The sequence below is a fragment of the Pelobates fuscus genome, chromosome 12, assembly GCF_036172605.1.
Source record: "Pelobates fuscus isolate aPelFus1 chromosome 12, aPelFus1.pri, whole genome shotgun sequence".
In the NCBI taxonomy this organism is placed as follows: Eukaryota; Metazoa; Chordata; class Amphibia; order Anura; family Pelobatidae; genus Pelobates; species Pelobates fuscus.
The window spans coordinates 88,436,601-88,455,460 of record NC_086328.1 but is presented as its reverse complement, the minus strand read 5'-3'; the positions used below and the strand labels follow the sequence as shown (position 1 = coordinate 88,455,460).

The 18,860-nt window shown below is 40.7% G+C and overlaps 2 protein-coding genes across 2 annotated transcripts in view; both read left to right on the top strand.

The window, feature by feature from the left end:
- LOC134578946 (pre-mRNA-processing factor 39-like) overlaps positions 1-18,860 on the top strand; it is a 42,807-nt gene that overhangs the window by 14,714 nt on the left and 9,233 nt on the right. The window contains exons 7-11 of the mRNA XM_063438048.1: positions 9,535-9,642; positions 12,077-12,241; positions 12,386-12,512; positions 12,598-12,866; positions 13,354-13,538. Coding sequence (XP_063294118.1) covers positions 9,535-9,642; positions 12,077-12,241; positions 12,386-12,512; positions 12,598-12,866; positions 13,354-13,538 — 854 coding nt within the window. The remainder of the gene's footprint in view (positions 1-9,534; positions 9,643-12,076; positions 12,242-12,385; positions 12,513-12,597; positions 12,867-13,353; positions 13,539-18,860) is intronic.
- The window catches only part of FAU (FAU ubiquitin like and ribosomal protein S30 fusion), a 28,668-nt gene continuing 26,594 nt past the window's right edge, over positions 16,787-18,860 (top strand). The window contains exon 1 of the mRNA XM_063438051.1: positions 16,787-16,797. The gene's annotated coding sequence lies outside the window, so the exon portion shown is untranslated. The remainder of the gene's footprint in view (positions 16,798-18,860) is intronic.

Sequence of the window (18,860 nt, the reverse complement as noted above, 5' to 3'; positions counted from 1 at the left end):
GGTCTTCCCGGAGCTCTGGAAGTGTGTGTTTAGTCTCCTCAACCGCTAGAATCCGCCCCTCACAATATCCACAATTTTTAAGTGAGAAATACATCGAATTTACTCACCCTGGAAATGTAGAACAGCTATAAAAAGCAATGTGGATATTATTTCCAATGTCATCCAGGATGCTGGTGTTGGTTTCTGCCTAGCAGAAAAGAGGACTAAGCCATAATGAACAAGATCCAACAATTTGACAACTGTTTTTGAGACTGCATGGGGCTTTACATTATTTTTGCATGCTTTTTGCTTTTCTTTTGCATGAAAGGTAAAAGCAATCTATACAGAGTTTGCTCTCCATAGAAAATTATTATTCTTGAGTGAATCAGCAAGGAGTACAGACGAGGCAATTTTTCACCGTTTGGAATAATTTTTTTTTTCACAACTTTCAACATATTTTTTTGCAGAAAATGATTGAATTATATCCATTCTATGAGACTAAACACTTGATGATCTATAGAATGTAAGCTCGATTGAGCACGGTCCTCTTCAACCTATTGTTCCCGTAAGTTTTTTGTAATTGTCCTATTTATAGTTAATTCCCCCTTTCATAATATTGTAAAGCGCTACGGAATCTGTTGGCGCTATATAAATGCCGATAATAATAATAATAATGATAAATTAACATGAGCAAATTAAACAATGTGGGAAAACTTAATACCCAGTGCGCAGACCCTATGTCTTAAAGGTATGACTATTATTTAAAGTTCCGAGATAGAATATACCTCAACTAGAGGAAGGTAGCTGGTAGAAAGCATTCACTATTCAAGATAATACTATAGTAATTTACCAGCCAGCAAGAAATAGAAAGTAATTCAATTACTGAAAACAAGAAAATCCATAACATGTCTCTGTGATCAGGTCTTCAGAACTTGTATGCATATTTCTATGATTAAATTACCAAAATGAGCGCTTTTGAACTAATGACAAAATAGGTCTATAAGTAGAAAACACAAAATATAGTGCAGACAATCTGAATAATGTAATGCACAGTAGGGGGTAATGGGGTGAACTCACATGGACCAGAGCCCTATCACCCCTGGCTCTGGGTTTGAGCATCGACCAGTTCTTACAGCCTATAGTGAAAAACATCAAAGCATATCTAAGAGATACGGGCCACGTTTTGCGCCTGCTGGGGGGAGGTGAATTGGAGGGAGGGTGATATTCTTGTCACAGCAGATGTCTCGTCTCGTCTTGCCTCTCTGCTCCATCATCCCACACCTGATAGGCATTGAAGCCATTAGGTTCTTTTTGTCCTCTACGGATCTATCTCCTGCACATCAGGCATTTCTTTTAGAGGGATTAAGCTTATATTGACCAATAATTATTTTTATTTTATGGCTTGTTATTTACAGATTCTTGGAACGGAGTTGGGGCACCAAGTTATGCCAATTTATTTATGTCCCATTGGGAAGAGTCGTACATCTATGGGGATCATAGCTGGGTGCAGAATCTGGTCACCTATCATCGTTACATTGATGATTTGTTTTGGATCTGGAGAGGCTCCAGAGAAGAGCTTCTGCTATTTTTTTTTTTTTTATTTTTTTTTTTAATTCTTTATTTTTGATGTGCAAAAGCTTGACAGACATGTTAATTTGCCACGACGATAGTTACAGGCATTTCAAAAGACATATTTCTGTGGCAATTAAGAAAGGGTGCACATTTTTTTTTTTTTTTCTCAAGAGTAACAAACGAGCAGAAACAAAGTAAGTCAGATAATGAGATGGTAGGAAGCACAAGTTAAACATATCGAGAAGACTAGCGATAATAATGTTTAAAATAAGTGAATCTATGAATTATATCTATTTCTGTAGCTTAGTAGCCGCTGGGTGTTATTCATAAAATGAAGGCAGATTTTAAGTTGGCGTTGTCGTAATGTGCTCAACGTGAACATGCTGGCTAAAGAGGGGCCAAAGAGGCAGAACCGCTTCGCCCCAGGTCACACAATTCGGAACATTATACAGACAAAAACATGAATGGCATGCTAGAATAACCTGACTGGCATAAACACATAAAGGAAACAGGCTGCACAATGCTTATTCTCAGTGGCGAGTGCAGGTCATTTTAAATTAAATATGCAAACAAAGTATAGACATTTTTTGACTACAAGTTATAATTAAACTCGGTAGCTAACTCTGCGTGGTTTATGAAAAATATGCACGTTAAGCAAGAGCAGTGCCAGAGGGTTGAATGTGTGGAACATGAGATGAGAGTATCGATTTAAAAAGTAAGTTATAAGTAAAACCCCCTATCTACCCTAGCATCTTATCTTAATAGCCTCTGTTATGGCTGCGAGTGATGGGATATGTAGGAAAATAAGGCTGAACAAAATAGGAAACATAAAATAAATGATACACATCAGCAGGCATGCGTGTGCGTTCCAGAGGGGCAAAGAAAGTCAAGTGTCTGAGGTTACTATGCCTGTGGTATAGTTTCAGTCCCCGTGGGATCAGCCGATGCCTTAACGGGACTGGGTGAGTAATCCCTGCGGTGGGTGGTGCATCTGCGCAAAGTCCCGCTGTGAAGGTCTCATGGTTGGCACCTCTACCCCACTTTTCCATGCTTTCTCTCTTGCGGTCCGTGTGGGGGGTCTCCGTCTGTGTGCCCCGCTGGTGTGATGCTGTGCGGTCTCCTGGTCAGTATCGTGGTCGGCACCATGGGTGTTCGTGTGTGGAGCCGTGCACTGCCTGCTGAGAGTTGTTAAAAACGCTGAGGTGCGAGCAGAATATGCTCGTTGGTAGGTCGCCTGCTGGGTCAACTTCTTCTGCTATTTTTTGCATACCTTAACTCTAACTCTTGGGGTGTTAGACTTACCATGGACCATAGTGACAGCCAGGTAGAAAATCTTGGACCTAAGGATTTTTATTTCAAATGGTAAGATCTGCACTGAAACCTTCTTTAACCCCTTAAGGACACATGACGTGTGACATGTCATGGTTCCCTTTTATTCCAGAAGTTTGGTCCTTAAGGGGTTAAGAAGGTGGGTGTGAATAGTTTTATTTATTTATTTTGATAGCTGTCACTATTATCCCTGGTTGAATAACATCCCTAAGGGGCAAATGATGAGGTTTAGAACGAATTGTACAAACATGAATTCGTATGTAAGCCAAGCAACTAAATTAGCCAATGACTTCAATGCCAAACATTATCCGATGTTTAATGAGGTTAAAGCATTAAAAAGGAAGATCTTCTTAGAAATAATAAGAGAAAGACCAACCTTTTTACGAACCAGACAAATTAAGCCCCATTAATCTTTAACTCCTCAGGGAGAAATAAGGAACTTAAGAAAATTATTAATAACTACTGGTTCATCTTGTATGAAGATCCCCTCTTAAATCAGATAGTTTCAAAGAAACCTAGAATTATATATAGAGGAATTTCCAGCATTAAAAACCATCTTATTAGAAGCAGCTTCAAACAAGAAAAGAGCAACATCAAAACCTTTCTGAATAGCGAGATAGGGTTCTTTCAGTGTGGATATTGCCTGGCTTGTAGGACCACAGGTGCACCCAAATGTGTTAAAAAAGAATGTATAGGAAGTAACACAGAGACAACATATAAGATTGAACAACTCATAGCTTGCCATACCAATAACTGCATATATGTTTTAACTTGCCCGTGCAAGATGCAGTATGTAGGGAAAACTACAAGACAGATACATGTCTGCATTGAGGAACATATCCGGAACATCAAGAGAGGGTTTAAGGAACATCCATTATCTCCACATTTCATACATAAACATCAAGGAGATCCCACCAAATTACAGTTCCTTGGGATTGAAAGGGTTAATAGGAATTAGAGAGGAGAACATTTAGAGAACAAGCTTGCCCAGCAAGAAATGAGGTGGGCCTTTAAGATGAAGTCGCTAGGTTTAAATGGGGATTTTGAGATGTCACTTTCTTTAATCTGAATATTATTATTTCTGATTGCCTTCCATATGTATGATTGTCTTTTTTTTTTTTTTTTTTTAATTCTTTATTTTTGTTGTGCATGGTATAACAATAGGCTTGTTCAGCCACAACAGCGGTAACAAGCAGTGATGTAACAATTAATGGAAACATAACGTGGCATAAGAGTATAGCACATTTTAAGTTTTTAAGAGCGCATTATCGGGTAACCGTCAAAGTATGGCTGGTCATCTAGATAGCGGAGTAAGTAGTAATATACAAGATATAAGTAGTATACAAGATATAAGTATACATGTCTGCTTAACTTTTGAGAGACTTCTTTATGTTTCGTGCCTGTAGTGGACATGCAAATCTATACTGCCATAGCAGCTGGTGTGAGGAGATTAGATGCACCTGGTAATACAAATATGGCATCTATAACATTATGCTTTTATGTTTGTAGATAAAGAGTAGCTAGCTCAATTCAAGCACTTTAAGTTAACTCCAGGAGGTACTACATTTTGACACGTTCCGTTGGGTTCGTTCTACCGTGATGGCTAAACAGTAAGTGGTTAAGTAATTAGGCGTATCAGTTGTTAGGTAAGTTTGGACATGATCTTTTGGGTGCGTTTTACCGTGAGGGCTAAACATTAAGTGGTGACTAAATAGGCGAATCACTGACGTGCAGCAGCGTTTAACACGTATCGGTACCGGCTAATGTATGTAGCAACTTGCGTGGTCTCACTAAGTGCATGCCTGCGTTGTGACTTGTGCGGGAGGCTAGTGGGCTCTTAGATCCCTTGCGACCTCTTGGTCGGCATGATGATAGGTGCTCCTGGGGGGTGCGATCGCTGATGCCCGTAGGTTGCGGGCAAGGGTGGGCTAATGTGTGGACATCATATATAAGGGGTCCTGAGTGTGTTACTCTTGTGGGTAGGGTCGACTGGTCGGTGTTTTATACTCTGGTGGTCTGCTACTGCATGGTGCAGATTGTGCTAAACTTACTTAAGAGAGGGCATATCTAGATTGGGGCCCGTGGCTCCCTATGTGTGCGCATTGTCTGCCCCCAAGCCTCTATCTCCGGGTATGGCAGCGGGAGTCAGTGTCGGTAGGTGACGGTGGTGTGGGCGAGTCTGCTGCCCTGGTGTCGTGGGAGTTTGTGGATGCAGGGGGGGCTATGTGTGGCTAATTGCTGTATAGTGGCAGGGGTGTCTCGTATGTTGTGTGAGTACCTCTGTGGAGTAGGTGTAACCGGCAAATTCAACCATAAAAGACATTTTCAACTGTAAAACATTTTCAACCGTAAAACATTTTCATTTTCAGTCCTCTGACAACACCGAGGCTGCGGTTAGAGTGGTTGGCGGGGCCCCACATGATCTCCAGGGTTGTTCAGGTGGGGGCCGTCTTCTGCGCAGCGTGGTTGTGCCCTCTCGGGACAAATGTCTCGGAGGTAGCTGGGTTCCACTCATGGGGCTTTAGGGTTGAGCAGGGTTGCTGCATAGAGTCCTGTGGTAGGCCTAGGGTTGATAGGTGCGTCCTCGCTTCCTGCAGGTCTGCTATTAAGTATGTAGTGTCTCCATGGAATACTTGGAGCTTGTGAGACGAGCGCCATTGGTACTTGATATTGTGTGTTCGGAGCAGGGAGGTAAAGGGCCGGAGGGCTGTGCGCCAGGCCATAGTTCCTCTGGATAAGTCCGTATAAAATGTTAGGGCCATGCCCTCAAAAGCGTACGGTGCGTTTCCCCTGGTTGCGGTCATGACTGCTTCTTTATCCTGACGCTTCTGAAATCTTACAATTAGGTCTCGAGGTGCTGCCGCTGGGGCCGTTGTTGGTTTGGGGATTCTGAACATACCATCGAGGGACACTCCCTTAGCCTGCTTCAGCGGGAGTATGTTGCTCATCAGGCGTCTCAGAAAGTGTGGTAGCTCAGTGTCCAGGACCGTATCTGTTATGCCTCTTATCTTGATGTTTTGGGCGCGGTACGAGTCCTCCATTGCCGCCATCTTTTGCTACATAGTTAGGCGCTGTTGTTGCATCGATTTTAGCTCCTGTTGTATCACGGATATTTGCCGTGTGTGGTTGCGGGCGTCTTGCTCCAGGCTTCCCATGCGGCCTGTCAGGCCCTGGATATCTTTCCGTATGTCCGCCACATCAGTCTGGATGTGCCGGCGGAGGTCCGCTAGCAGTTCCTGCATGACCGCCTTCGTTACCGGGGCTGAGTCCGGCTGCGGTGGTATCAACGTTGTGGGTAGGTATGTTTCTTCGGGGTCCGAGAGTTGTTCATCGGAGTCCTCATTGTCATCGATATAGGCGGCCATGTTGGGCTCAAGGGCGCCATGTGCTCGCCTCCATAGGTCCCCAATGCTTGTGCCAGGTCGGATCTGATCTGGTTTTAGTTTTTTGTTTTTTCTGCCCATGATTGGCGAGCTTGCCAGGTGAGTTCAGCTTTGTTTTGCAAGTTGGGGGGTAAGTTTTATCGCTTTTTTCGGTAATTTGTGCTGAAAATGCACGGAGCTCTTAGTGAATGCGACCTGTCTGCTCGGCTGTCGGCTCCGCCCCCCATGATTGTCTTTTTTACTGTGTGTGTATATTCCCTTTTTTTTTTCTAGAATGAAAGAAGTGTATATTGAGGTAGTTTTAGGTAGGATCTCCACTCTCACAGCTATACAGCCCCTTATATCTTAGGGACACAATGTATCTCCATATATGTAAGAAAATATTGCTATCATTTTAAATATACATACATTATGCATACTAGTCTGATACCATGAATTTTGTGTGCTAACTTCATTAATAATTCACCTACAATTAGTGTTGAAAGATGCAAGTTACATTTGTATCTTTTTCGATTTTAATTTTTTACCTTTAATGATTTAGATCTACTTATGCACCCATAGATATGTATTGATATGGCACTGCATTATGGATATTAATATGCGTTTTGGTTTATTTTCACTTGATTTTAAGTTGTTGGTACATATTCGGCATAACATATAGGTCTGCTTTAGATATTATATTGTGCTATACTAATTAGCTGTTTATCTACACCAACAACTATGGTTTCTACTCCTTATAAGAGGATGGACTATAGCCCATCTGCACACTCCCATAGAGAAGGAACAGAACGAACATTCTATAGTGAAGCCACATCCCTGGACCAATCAGCAAGGCAGGGGGGAGGCGACAGGGACTTAAAAGAAGGGGCTATGGATCCATGATGTCGTCTGAAGAAGTCCAGGAAGGCAGGCGAAATGCGTCACGTATGACATCACAGGAGAGACGGACCTGGAAGAGATCACGTGATTGGGACTGGCGAAACCCAGAAGTGACTGTATTGAGTGGTGCAGGCCGTTTCTATTCAGGGGTGATAGGACTATGGCTTCTATGCCTTATAAGAGGGTGGACTATGCTGTTCGGCCAGTAAGTCCATGTGAGTTCTCCCCATTACCACCTTCTGTGTATTATTCAGGTTGTCTGCATTATATTTTGTTTTTTTCTACTTATAGATCTATTTTGTCATCAGTTCAAGTGCGCTCATTTTGGTGAATTTTTATGAATGTTTTGTGTCACTGGGGTACAGTGCAGCTGAACGGAGTGCCTCATCACCTCTATAGTGCTTATACACTTTTGGTTTCTTTCACATTTCTACGATTGCCTGAGTTTTAGAGACTAAATTCAAAGATTTGTAAGTCAAACTGCTAAGGTTGTTTCTTTTTGGTGATATTTCTGCCAGCGACATTGTGAAGTATTAATATGAGATCTCATGGAACCTCCACTGGAGCTTTAGGGGATTTGGCAACACAATAGATTCAATTGAAGATGTTCCGATTTAAGGCTTAGCTCTTTGTTGGAAAAAATGCGGACGTTTGGCTGTATCCACCAATTCATCATTACCTCGAATCTTAAAGGTTTCTGCAGCGGCTCCAGTCATCCAACTACTTCACTTGTAATTGAAGTCCTGCATTAAATTTCTGCAGCTGGTGTGTTATTTCAGTCATCACTACTTTCTTACAGGAGGTGTGAATGGTCTCCTCTTTGGCCAGTAAGAAAAGAGAGTTCCTCCTTTAGCTCCGCTATATTGTTGGCAAAAAGCTGGCCAATATAACACATAATCTGCAAGTGTCTTCTTTTGTCGCCAGTGTATTGGTGTCCCCATCCGGGATAGTGGTTTCTTGGTGGTCTGCCAGGGAGAACTCGTCCAGTGTGTCCAATAAGTAATACTCTGTTGTAAGTGAAGGAGCTACTTCACTAAACACCATCTTGGACCTGTTTGGCCTTTGGAGAAGATCTCCTCTATTGCAGGATTTCTCTAGTGTTGTGCATCAAATCTTTTTCAAATGTTTGCCCATGACTGAAGAAGGGGATTCTGAATATATCATAAAATTGGATTCTAGGTCCATAAAATCAAGCATAAAAACAGCAGGTCGAAATAACACCGCTCATTAGACACGTGTCGGCTCTCAGGTTTGGTCCGCCTCCCAAGTACCATTTTTACTCACTTTTTGCAATGCTTTTTTACATTCCATGCTGTTTGCTATACTATCTAAAACCACCTGTAGGATTTAACGTTTCTAATAAGCAGTGTGTATTTTATTTAATTTAACCATGTTTGTCAAATGAACCATTAAGATCAGATTAAGTAGACATTTTAGTAAATTCAGTTACAATCATTCAAATAGTTTAGTTAGAGCAAAATATGGGCCAAGATACATATGTTGTGATTTTTAACCGACAAAAAAAATGAGTGGACCTTTGGCAACAGATTACTTGTGATATTGATTTGAACAATCCTGTAGAAACATTGTAGAATTTTCTCTGACCTTTATTGCATCAAATTACAAAAAAAAGGGAACATATAAACCTACAGAGGTAAAAAAACAAAAACACAGGTGCACCTAGTTTAAAGGGACACTATAGTTACCAAAACTGCTTTAGCTTAACAAAGCCGTTTTGGTGTATAGATCATGCACCTGCAGTCTCCCTGCTCAATTCTCTGCCATTTAGGAGTTAAATTACTTGGTTTATAGAGCCCTAGCCACACCTTCCTGCACGTAACTTACAGAGCCTTCCTACACACTTCCTGTAAAGAGTCATCTAATGTTTACACTTCCTTTATTGCAAATTCTGTTTAATTTAGAATGTCTTATCTCATGCTGTTAATAGCTTGCCAGACTCTACAGGAGCCTTCTGTTTGTGTCAAAAGTTAAATTTACAAAGCAGGGAAAAAAAATCCTTTTAAAGTAAGTTACATGTGATTGAAAATTAAACCATTGTGTTTTCATCACAAAAGTGATTTAATTCCTAAGTGGCAGTAAATTGAGCAGTGAAACTTCAGAGTCGTGATCTATACACCAAAATTAAAGCTAACATTGTTTTGGTGACTATAGCATCTATTTAAGCTATTTGAAGACATTGCCTTACCCATTAATAAACTCAACCGCAAAAAAATTTGATCTTAAATAATATGGTGTAATAAGAATTAATTTACTAAATGATATGATTTCTTCAGAACCATGTGGACAAATCTTTACTAAACATATAGTACACACAGACATTACAGATGCTACTAATTCATTTAGTGGACACGCAGTACTGTTTCTTTTTAAGGATCATGATCTTCAAGAACAGATTCGGGATCATTTTATTAAAATACGGGAGCAAATATTTCTTCTAAATGAAGCTGAAGTCCGAAAACGTTGGACTTTCGAAGAGGCAGTAAGTGAAGACTTCTTATGTTAGAAACCATTGAATACCCTTAATTTATTATGATATTACCTATAGATTACACTATGCATGTAGACTTTATAAATCTAACAATTTATTTCCGTATAATGACTGTACTCTTTCAGCATTGCCTAAAATTTGATGTGAACGGTGTGTATTTTGTTAAAGGAACACCCTTAGCACTATAACCAGTACAGTACATTGTAATGGTTATATTTTTTTAGAAGTCCATAGGCGGCATACTGTCATTTGTCTTTTGTCTTTTTTTGTTTTGTTTTGTTTCTTTTTGGCCAAACTGTTTGTATGTATTTATTTAATAAAAAAAAAAAAAACCTCTCCCTGATATCAGATGATCAGAAACCTGCAAGCCTATATGTCATGACAGGTTTACTTTAAAGGAAAATTGGGTGGGTTTTTTTTTATTTTTTTTTTATTTTCTGTTAAATAAAACATGTAAATAAAAAAACTTCCTCCAGCTTCCAACTTAACTTTCATGAGGTAACTGAAGCTGATCTGCAGGCTTCCCCCAAGCACATCCTGTTTCACCCTTCTGCATTCCAGCATGGTACACTTCTTGTGTCTGACCTGCTATTGGTGAGGGTATCTATCGGTTATTTGATTGGCACTTTTCTGGCCGCTCATCCGGAGTCTGGTGTAGTGAACAGTGAGAAATGTAACATAAGGCTCTTTATGAGCAGCCAAAAAAAGTGCTGAGTTCAAGACTGCAGGTGCTCTCACAACAGCAGGTTCATAAAGAGCATCCTATAGGCTATCTAATGGGGGAATCTGAGGAGTAAACCTGAATTGCCGGAGAGGACCCTACAGTTCTGCATCACCTGCCTGATGAAAACTCAATAAGAATTTTAATTTTTAACACAGTTTCTTTGTTTTACATTACTGTTTACATTATTCTGTTTTCTCATGTGTGAAATGTATACTACAGACATCAAAACAACTTTAGCTTACAGCTTTTAGTGTATAGATCATGCCTCTGCAGTCTCACTGCTCAATTCCCTTCCATTTAGGAGTTAAACATCTTTTGTTTCTGTTTATACAGTCCTAGCCGCACCTCCCCTGGCTGTAACTGACACAGCTGCATGGGAAAAAAAACGTTTAGTTTTCAGTCAGATCTTAACTTCGTTTAGAAGTTTTTATCTTCTGGTCTATAAGTTTAACTTTAATCACACACAGGAGGCTCTGGCAAGCTATTAACGTAGCAGGAGCTAAGACATTCCAAATTAAACAGACTGTGCAATATAGGAAGTTTAAACATTAGACCTCACTTAAGAATGCTAAATGTGCCTGCATTTCAACAAAAGGGGTCAAAAGAATATCTTATGTTCTCTCTCCTTGTAACTTCTGGGTTTATGTGTATCTTTTTTTTTTTTTTTTCAGTTACAAACAGGCCTTGATTTCACATTTTTGGATAACCTTTTCAAATGATTTTATATTTTTGACTACATGTTTAAAATATCAAAAAATATATCAAACTATTAAAATATTTTTCAAAATATGAAATCATTTGATAAGGTTATCCAAATATATTAGATTTAAGGCTGTAATTTGTTAAATATTCATCCTAGTTTTTTTTTTTTTTTGAACTTCACATTATCATGTGCAAATTGCAGTATCTTGGAATACCGTTTCCTTTGAACAAATACTATTTATGCTGTTCATCCAGTGGTAAAAATACAAGATGCTGCACTTTTGTTTTGAATACAATCTCAATGGATATCCGAAAGAAATTAAATTGGCATATCAAAGTGGAGTAACATACAAGCTGGATAAAAGGAGGGCCTACGCGGATTTACAGTAAGCTGGATGCCAGGGCAGTTAGTTGGCTATTGACTAAGGTTTCCCAATTGCAGTGCAATATCTGTGTAACGCATGTAACATCCGATATACGGAGGCAAATTTTATGCCAACTGTAAATATTTTCCACCTCTAATTTTCTAGCTCTGCTGCTTTGACCTTTGTTTCCTTGTGCCATGTGCAATATCTTTTATTCCTTTCTGTGCCATAACGAATTGCAATCCTTTCTCTGATAGTAGCAGAACTATGGTAACACTTTCTAACTGACTAGCGCTCAACACGAGCAGGGATTTTCTCTTCTAGGTATCTAGGTATACAGATAAAGTATTGTGGTGCTACAAGCTTCAAACATCTATTATCCCACCATTACGGGAACTTTTCGCTTGGCCTGTGTGAAGATATCCCAGATGGAGAGCTGCAGTTGCTGACTGGTTTCTAAAAGCACAACCAATCATACTTGCCATTGACTTCTGCAAAGTGGCATGTACACAAATAAGTACAATCAGCATATATACATAAACTTGGAACGTTTTTCTTCACTTTACTCATTGACACATCCCTTATACTGCCACCAAACTCTCTTTCTAACCATGTCTTACATACTTTTCCGTAGATACTTCGCCCTTATTTCCATGCATTGCCACTCTATCATTCTGAGCTCCAAAACTGGAGGAAATATCTGGAATTTGAGATCTCTGAAGGTCACCACAACCGTATAGTGACTTTATATGAGCGTTGTTTGGTGGCCTGCGCACATTACGAGGAGTTCTGGCTATCTGTAAGTAACGTATTGATTTAATTTGGCTGTGTAGAATGACAGTATCTGCAGTGAACGATAAACGCATTAACTGAGTCACAGGGTGTACCACAACTGACAAATCCTTTTATTTCCTATAATCATGCTACATATCTTTATATACAGTATGCAAAATATATGGAAAATATTTCAGTGGAAGAAACAAGCTCAATATTTCAGCGAGCTTGTCAGATCCACTTACCAAAGAAACCAACTCTAAATTTCGAATGGGCTATGTTTGAAGAAAAGCATGGTAAGTCTTGATGTAGAGACCAGCACTATAATTCACAGTTAGCCAGATGCAGCATCAGCCCATCTGTTTATTCCTCTCCCTCTAGGGAATCTAGATTCTGCACGTTCCATCCTCTGTGACCTAGAAACGCAAGTTCCTCGCCTGGCTATTGTGCGCATGAAGAGGGTGAACTTGGAGCGAAGGAACGGAAACCTGGAGGAGGCAGAGCGGCTCTTGCAGGAAGCTGTAGAAAAGAGTTTAGGAACTGAATTGGCAGCCTTTTACTCTATAAAGCTGTCTCGATTTCTTCTGAAATCTCGAGAAGAGCTTGAGAGGGCTAAAGAAGTACTCATTCAAGCTTTGAAAGAAGAACCGGTGAGAAAGGGAGTCAATCACTGGGAAATGCAAACGCTTTTTTTAGATTTGGTATAGATCGATTGTTTTTAACACTTTGGTAATGCTGAATGCTTTCCCTGTAATATTTTATATTCTTAAAAGGTATCCAGTAATCATTCATCTGCATGCGCTGCAATGCTTTCAAGGTAATGAATATATCTCTATATATATATATATATGACTTATCCCATAATCATATAGTGTAGGTCCAGCACTCATATTATGCAACTGATAATGTCTCCCGTCACTAAGTTAGTAGAAACATTACTCGCAGAGTTTAAAATCTCCTATAAAATGCACACTAAATACTGATCTTGTGCATCTTATACTTCAGTATCTCTCACTCCAGAACGTTTTGTTCTGCCAAGATCACCATATAATGCTCTGTTAATAAGGTTGTTTTTTCGGGGAGCTCATTGCCTTGAAAAGCTAGTGAGTTATATTTCTGTGGCTATCTTCTTTCTAGGGTAACGCTCGACTGCATCTCTATTTAATGGAAACTGAAATGTCCAGAGAAGACTCAGAGGCTGAGAATGACGTTATGCTATGTGCAGAACGGGCACTGCAGAGCAGTCTGCATGACAATATCAAGAAGATCATTTCTCAGAGACGCCTTGAGTTCCTGGAAGACTATGGCTCTAATATTACCAGGTACCAATAACAATCTCCCTATGCGGCTGGAGTAGAAAGTGAAAATAAAGGAAATGTTTATTTAAAAAATTCTATTTTATATTCTCTTGGAGACCCGTTATCTAATGACAAAAGGCTGCATGTCTCATAGTCCTTGCATTTGACATTTGCTTATCCTTATTAGTTAATAACTTTTTTTTTTGTGCATTTCCTTACTTTAAGTCCTCCTTGGTTGGAAGCACAGCATATCCAACCGAAGATCATCTAGGTAACGAGGAAGTTCCCAATCACAAATCTTGATCCTGAGGAGTGAGCTAGAGTGAAAATCACATGACTATTTCTTATTTTCTTTAGGTTTATATTTTTTTCTTTCTCTCTGGATTTATCTGGAGGTTTCTGTGCCCTGCATGCGGGATTCCCTGACAACTTTGACGTACATATTTGTTTTTCAGCTACAAGAATCATATGGAACCTTTACACACAATCACATGATACGTTGTGTTAAATAGTAACATAATTAATATTTAACTCAAAGGGAATCTTCAAGTCCTATAACAGTTTAGACTCCTTAAAACAGCACTGTCACCGTCTGGGGACTTTGACAAATTCGAAGAAAAAAACCAAAAACAGATAGTGACATGGCTGCTGGTGGTCCGGCGAAAGTGCAGCATTTTGGACTATGGAGGATCCCGTTAGATTCTCCAAAGATAGTCAATTCCTACTACTACTACTTTGTCTCGGTATATCTCTTGACTGGGTGGGAATTTCAGTGAAATTCCAACACTGTCAAATTGAGTATTTCATAAATATTCAGTCTTTATAAAATACTCATTGTTCGGGATATTCATAAAGAGTCCTATAGGCACAAAAATGTGTATAAACCTTTTCCTTCCAAGAACATTGTAAAGTAGCTTCTCACAGGACGTGGGTCTTGTATGGAGTGTGTCTACCTCACTGCCATTCTCCGTTCAAGTGTACATGTACAGCCAAGAGATTTAGAGGATGTATTTTTTCATTGCGCTGCAGTTATAAGGTTTTATAACAGTGCATTGTAGCGAATTGAAAAGCCAATCACAAGGTTCAACTTTAAATCGCAAAGTTGTGACTATAACGGAGTTAGAGAACTTTTCCATATCTGTTTTTTTGGCTAAATTCTGCTATTTGGTTTTCAGTTCATTACAATTCAGTGATTTGGTAAATTATGTGTTGAGAGATAGGGGATCTGCTTGCACCATAACTGATGCAAGGCTGTTATTATGGTGCTTGCCTTCAAAATGTATTGCAAGTGTACATTTGTCAGACAAATCAACATGTTCCAGCACATCATCCTACTTTTGTGAACCCTACCGCAGCCATGTGTTTTTCAGAACTTTCTTGTTTACCTACATGAAAGGTATGTTTAATATATGTAACATCCCGTAAGTGGAATTCTGATCACCATAACCACTATACCTGAAGCTCCATAGCACCATTTTTGAAGGGATTGACACCTGGGTACTGTAGTCTGCCCTTTTTAGATACCATCTTTGAATCAAATTCGCTGGCTGGCAGGTGATGTTCTCAGGGTACAAATTCTGTCGAAATAGGGACGATGTCATTAATCTGCTGCAATGCAAATTGCTCCCAGGTAAGAGGCAAAACATTTTTCCGCAATCCAGGAAATGGCACCATTTTATTCCTGGCATCATAACCAGTACAGCGGGCCCTAGTAGATGCTTGGAGTAACCTGGTAAGACACACCTATGCTGCGTAATACTTAAAAAAAAAATACTTTTTTTTAAAAAGTCAGTATTTGAATTATTATATAATAACTTTAATGTTTGTTGTTGCATGTGATCATTCTTTAAGATTTCATATAATGTCCAGGTTATCACGCAAACAAGTTGACAGTGCGCTATCTGTACCCAAGCTGAAATAGTATCTATTTAAAGTTTAGAATGTTGTAAATATGTGAATATTGCATTATTAACTATATTAAATAATATACTCAACTTCTCTGTATCCAGCTTCAGCGGTACTACAAGAAAATCATGATTTGAGAATAATTACATATAGTTGTAAAAATTTCATATTTTACACAAGTGCTGCAAAAAGCTTTAACCCCTTAAGGACCAAACTTCTGGAATAAAAGAGAATCATGACATGTCACACATGTCATGTGTCCTTAAGGGGTTAAAGGGGGCACTCTTAGCACCAAAACGGTATTGGCTTAATAAATCTGTTCTGGTGTATACATCTTGCCCTTCCAGTCTAACTGTTCAATTATCTACTGTTTAGGATTTAAATCACTTTGTTTATGTAGCTGTAGCCACACAACCCCTGGCTGTGACTCATGGAAAAAAAGGGTTATATTTTCAAACTTATCTTAACCCCTTAAGGACACATGACATGTGTGACATGTCATGATTCCCTTTTATTCCAGAAGTTTGGTCCTTAAGGGGTTAAAGCACAATGTGTTTATTTTTAGAAATGATTACCGTAACTCCTGCTTAGTCAGTTAAACTGTATTCACATACAAGAAACTTTTGGCTTTTGTTGGCAATTAAGAGTCAGGAGTTAAGAACCTCTAAATTAAACACACTTTGCAATAAGGGAAGTATAAAAATTAGACCTTTTTCCGGAGAGTATATAGAGAGACTGTTTAAGTCGCAGCCAGGGAAGGTGTGTTTAGGGCTGGATTCCAATGATCTGACTGTCCATAACGTAAAGATCCCAGCCATGGGGGCGTGGCCTGGACTCCGACGAGACTGGAAGCAGAGTAGAGGAGCTCCGCACCGATCGGGGGTAAATAAGCTCTTCCCGGCCACAATAAAGCGGCAATGGCAACGAAAAAAACCCATAACACCGGGGAGAATACCCCGGCTGCAGAAAACCCGCCCGCGAAGTCCTCCTTGCGGAGGTTCTTTACTGAACACACGGAGTCACATCAGCCCCACAAAATGGCGCCCAGCCCGTCACCATCAGAGGGCTCAACAGACGAAACAGGCATCAGGGCTCTACTTACCCAACTGCCCTCGAAGGCAGACCTCAGGGATATGTTCCAGAAACTGGAGCATTCTTTCAGTGAGAAACTGCAGGCTGTAAGTGCAGAGGTCCAGCAGCTAGGAACTAGAGTGCAAGCTCTAGAGGACTCTGAAGAAGCGGCAGAACGGCACTGGTCGGAATGTCACACCACACAATCTCAGCAACATGAAGCCATAGTCTCCAAAGAAAACTTGATGACCTGGACAACAGAGGGAGAAGGAATAACTTGAGGGTGAGGGGGATTCCGGAGTGCCCGAAGGGCTCCACAGAAGACCCTATTAAGGTACTGACTACTCTCTTTAATGGGATCCTCGCCAGGCCGGCCGATACACCAATCCTATTTGACGCGGCCCAAACAGCTACCGAGGGATAAGCCGCATGATCTCATATGCCGCATTCACAACTTTCCCCTGAAAGAGGAAATATTCCATAAGGCCCGACAAAACAAATCATTAAAATTTGATGGCGCCTCCGTGACTGTCTTCCAAGACCTCTCACCTTCCACTTTGCAGGCCAGGCGGGCACTGAAGCCGATCACCACGGCTCTACTGGAAAAGCAGATCAAATTTAGGTGGAACTTCCCGTTCGCCCTATCAGTGACAACTCAAAATGGAACGCATATGATAACCACTCCAATAGATGTTCCTGACTTCCAACGGGCACTGGGCCTACCCAACGTTACGATTGAAGATTGGACAGGCCTATCTTACTCGATAGCAGCACCACAACAGCAAAAATCCAAATGGCAAAGAACACCAAAAAAGCGGAGACGTAACCTCAGGCAGGTTATGAGACCTCCAGCACGACCAGAGATGGGGAATCCTGAGAGACATTTCCACAACTCCAACATATCCTTTTCTATTCTCATGATTGCAAAATCATGCCTGGTTTACAAGTTTTACTTGCCCTTGAAATGTTTAAACATAATTGTTAATGTTAATTTTGCCGCCAATTACATTAGTCATAGAAAGCTAGCCGAACCAGTAAGGCTCCACATATTGCTATTATGACATTAAGTTATACTCAGGAGCCCCACTAGAGCTCGGGTCCGGGTGCATTTTTTAGGGAATGGTGACTGTCGCCCTACGGGGTATATATGACACATCCCATGGGAATCCCATATATCATCCCCCCCTATCGGACCCAGCCGTGACGTATTGAGTCCCACCATCCCCCACAGAGAGGCGCTTAGGTTTCGACTTGAGGACACGACCGAGTCTCCGTCAAGTATAGCGCCAACTCCTTGTACATAAGATGTTACAACACTGTTTATTTGTATATAGTTTGTGTTTTCTCCCTCCCACCTCAACCCTCACAACTGTTGCCTACTTAACCAAGCAGACGCTCCTCCATACAAATTTTTTTTACCAATTACTCTACTATGATGGCGCCACTTAAACTAATGTCCCTTAATGTGAGGGGACTCAACACTCCTGAAAAACGCAGTATGCTTGCACAGGAAATAGCCAGACAGAAAGCTGACATTATCTTTATTCAGGAAACGCACTACAGGGGTGACATACAACCGAGAATCCGGTCTAAACATGTTCAACAATCCTATCATAGCAACTATGGGAAAAGCAAATCGAGAGGAGTAGCAATTTTAGTAAACACTAGGGCAGCTCTCACTGAGACTACCGTGAAAGCGGACCCGGGAGGGAGGTTTTTGTTAGTTATGGGGAAGTGTCAGGGCACACTATTAACACTGGCTAATATATACGCCCCGAATACGGACCAGGGCTCCTTCGCTAGGTCATGCTTAAACAAACTAGAGGGCTTCGCAGAGGGAGTGGTGGTTGTGGGAGGTGACTGGAACATGGTATTGGACCACTCGATGGATAGCTCCACCCACTCCACAGACAAACGACGACATCAACGTACCCTTCTAGCAAATGCATTGTATGCACACCAGCTAATGGACTGCTGGCGCATAACGCATCCACAAGATAGGGATTATTCCTTCTACTCCCAAACCGCCATAAGCTACTCTAGGATTGAGATGTTCCACATTAACCACAAATCTCTTCCCATGTTAACGGAGGCGAGTATAGGTAACATTACTTGGTCGGATCATGCTCCGATCTTCCTGACTCTCTCCCTGCATGACACCACTGACTTTAGCCCACAATGGCGACTCAATGAGACCCTCCTGGATGATCCGAGAGTACTCGAGGATCTACAGGCGTCCTTACGCAACTATTTTAATTATAACTCCACAGCTGAGGTCTCAGACACATGGTTCTGGGAAGCTCATAAAGGAGTGATTCGGGGACTGCTGATCAAGTGGGGATCCAGAATTAAAAAAGAACGTGCACATAC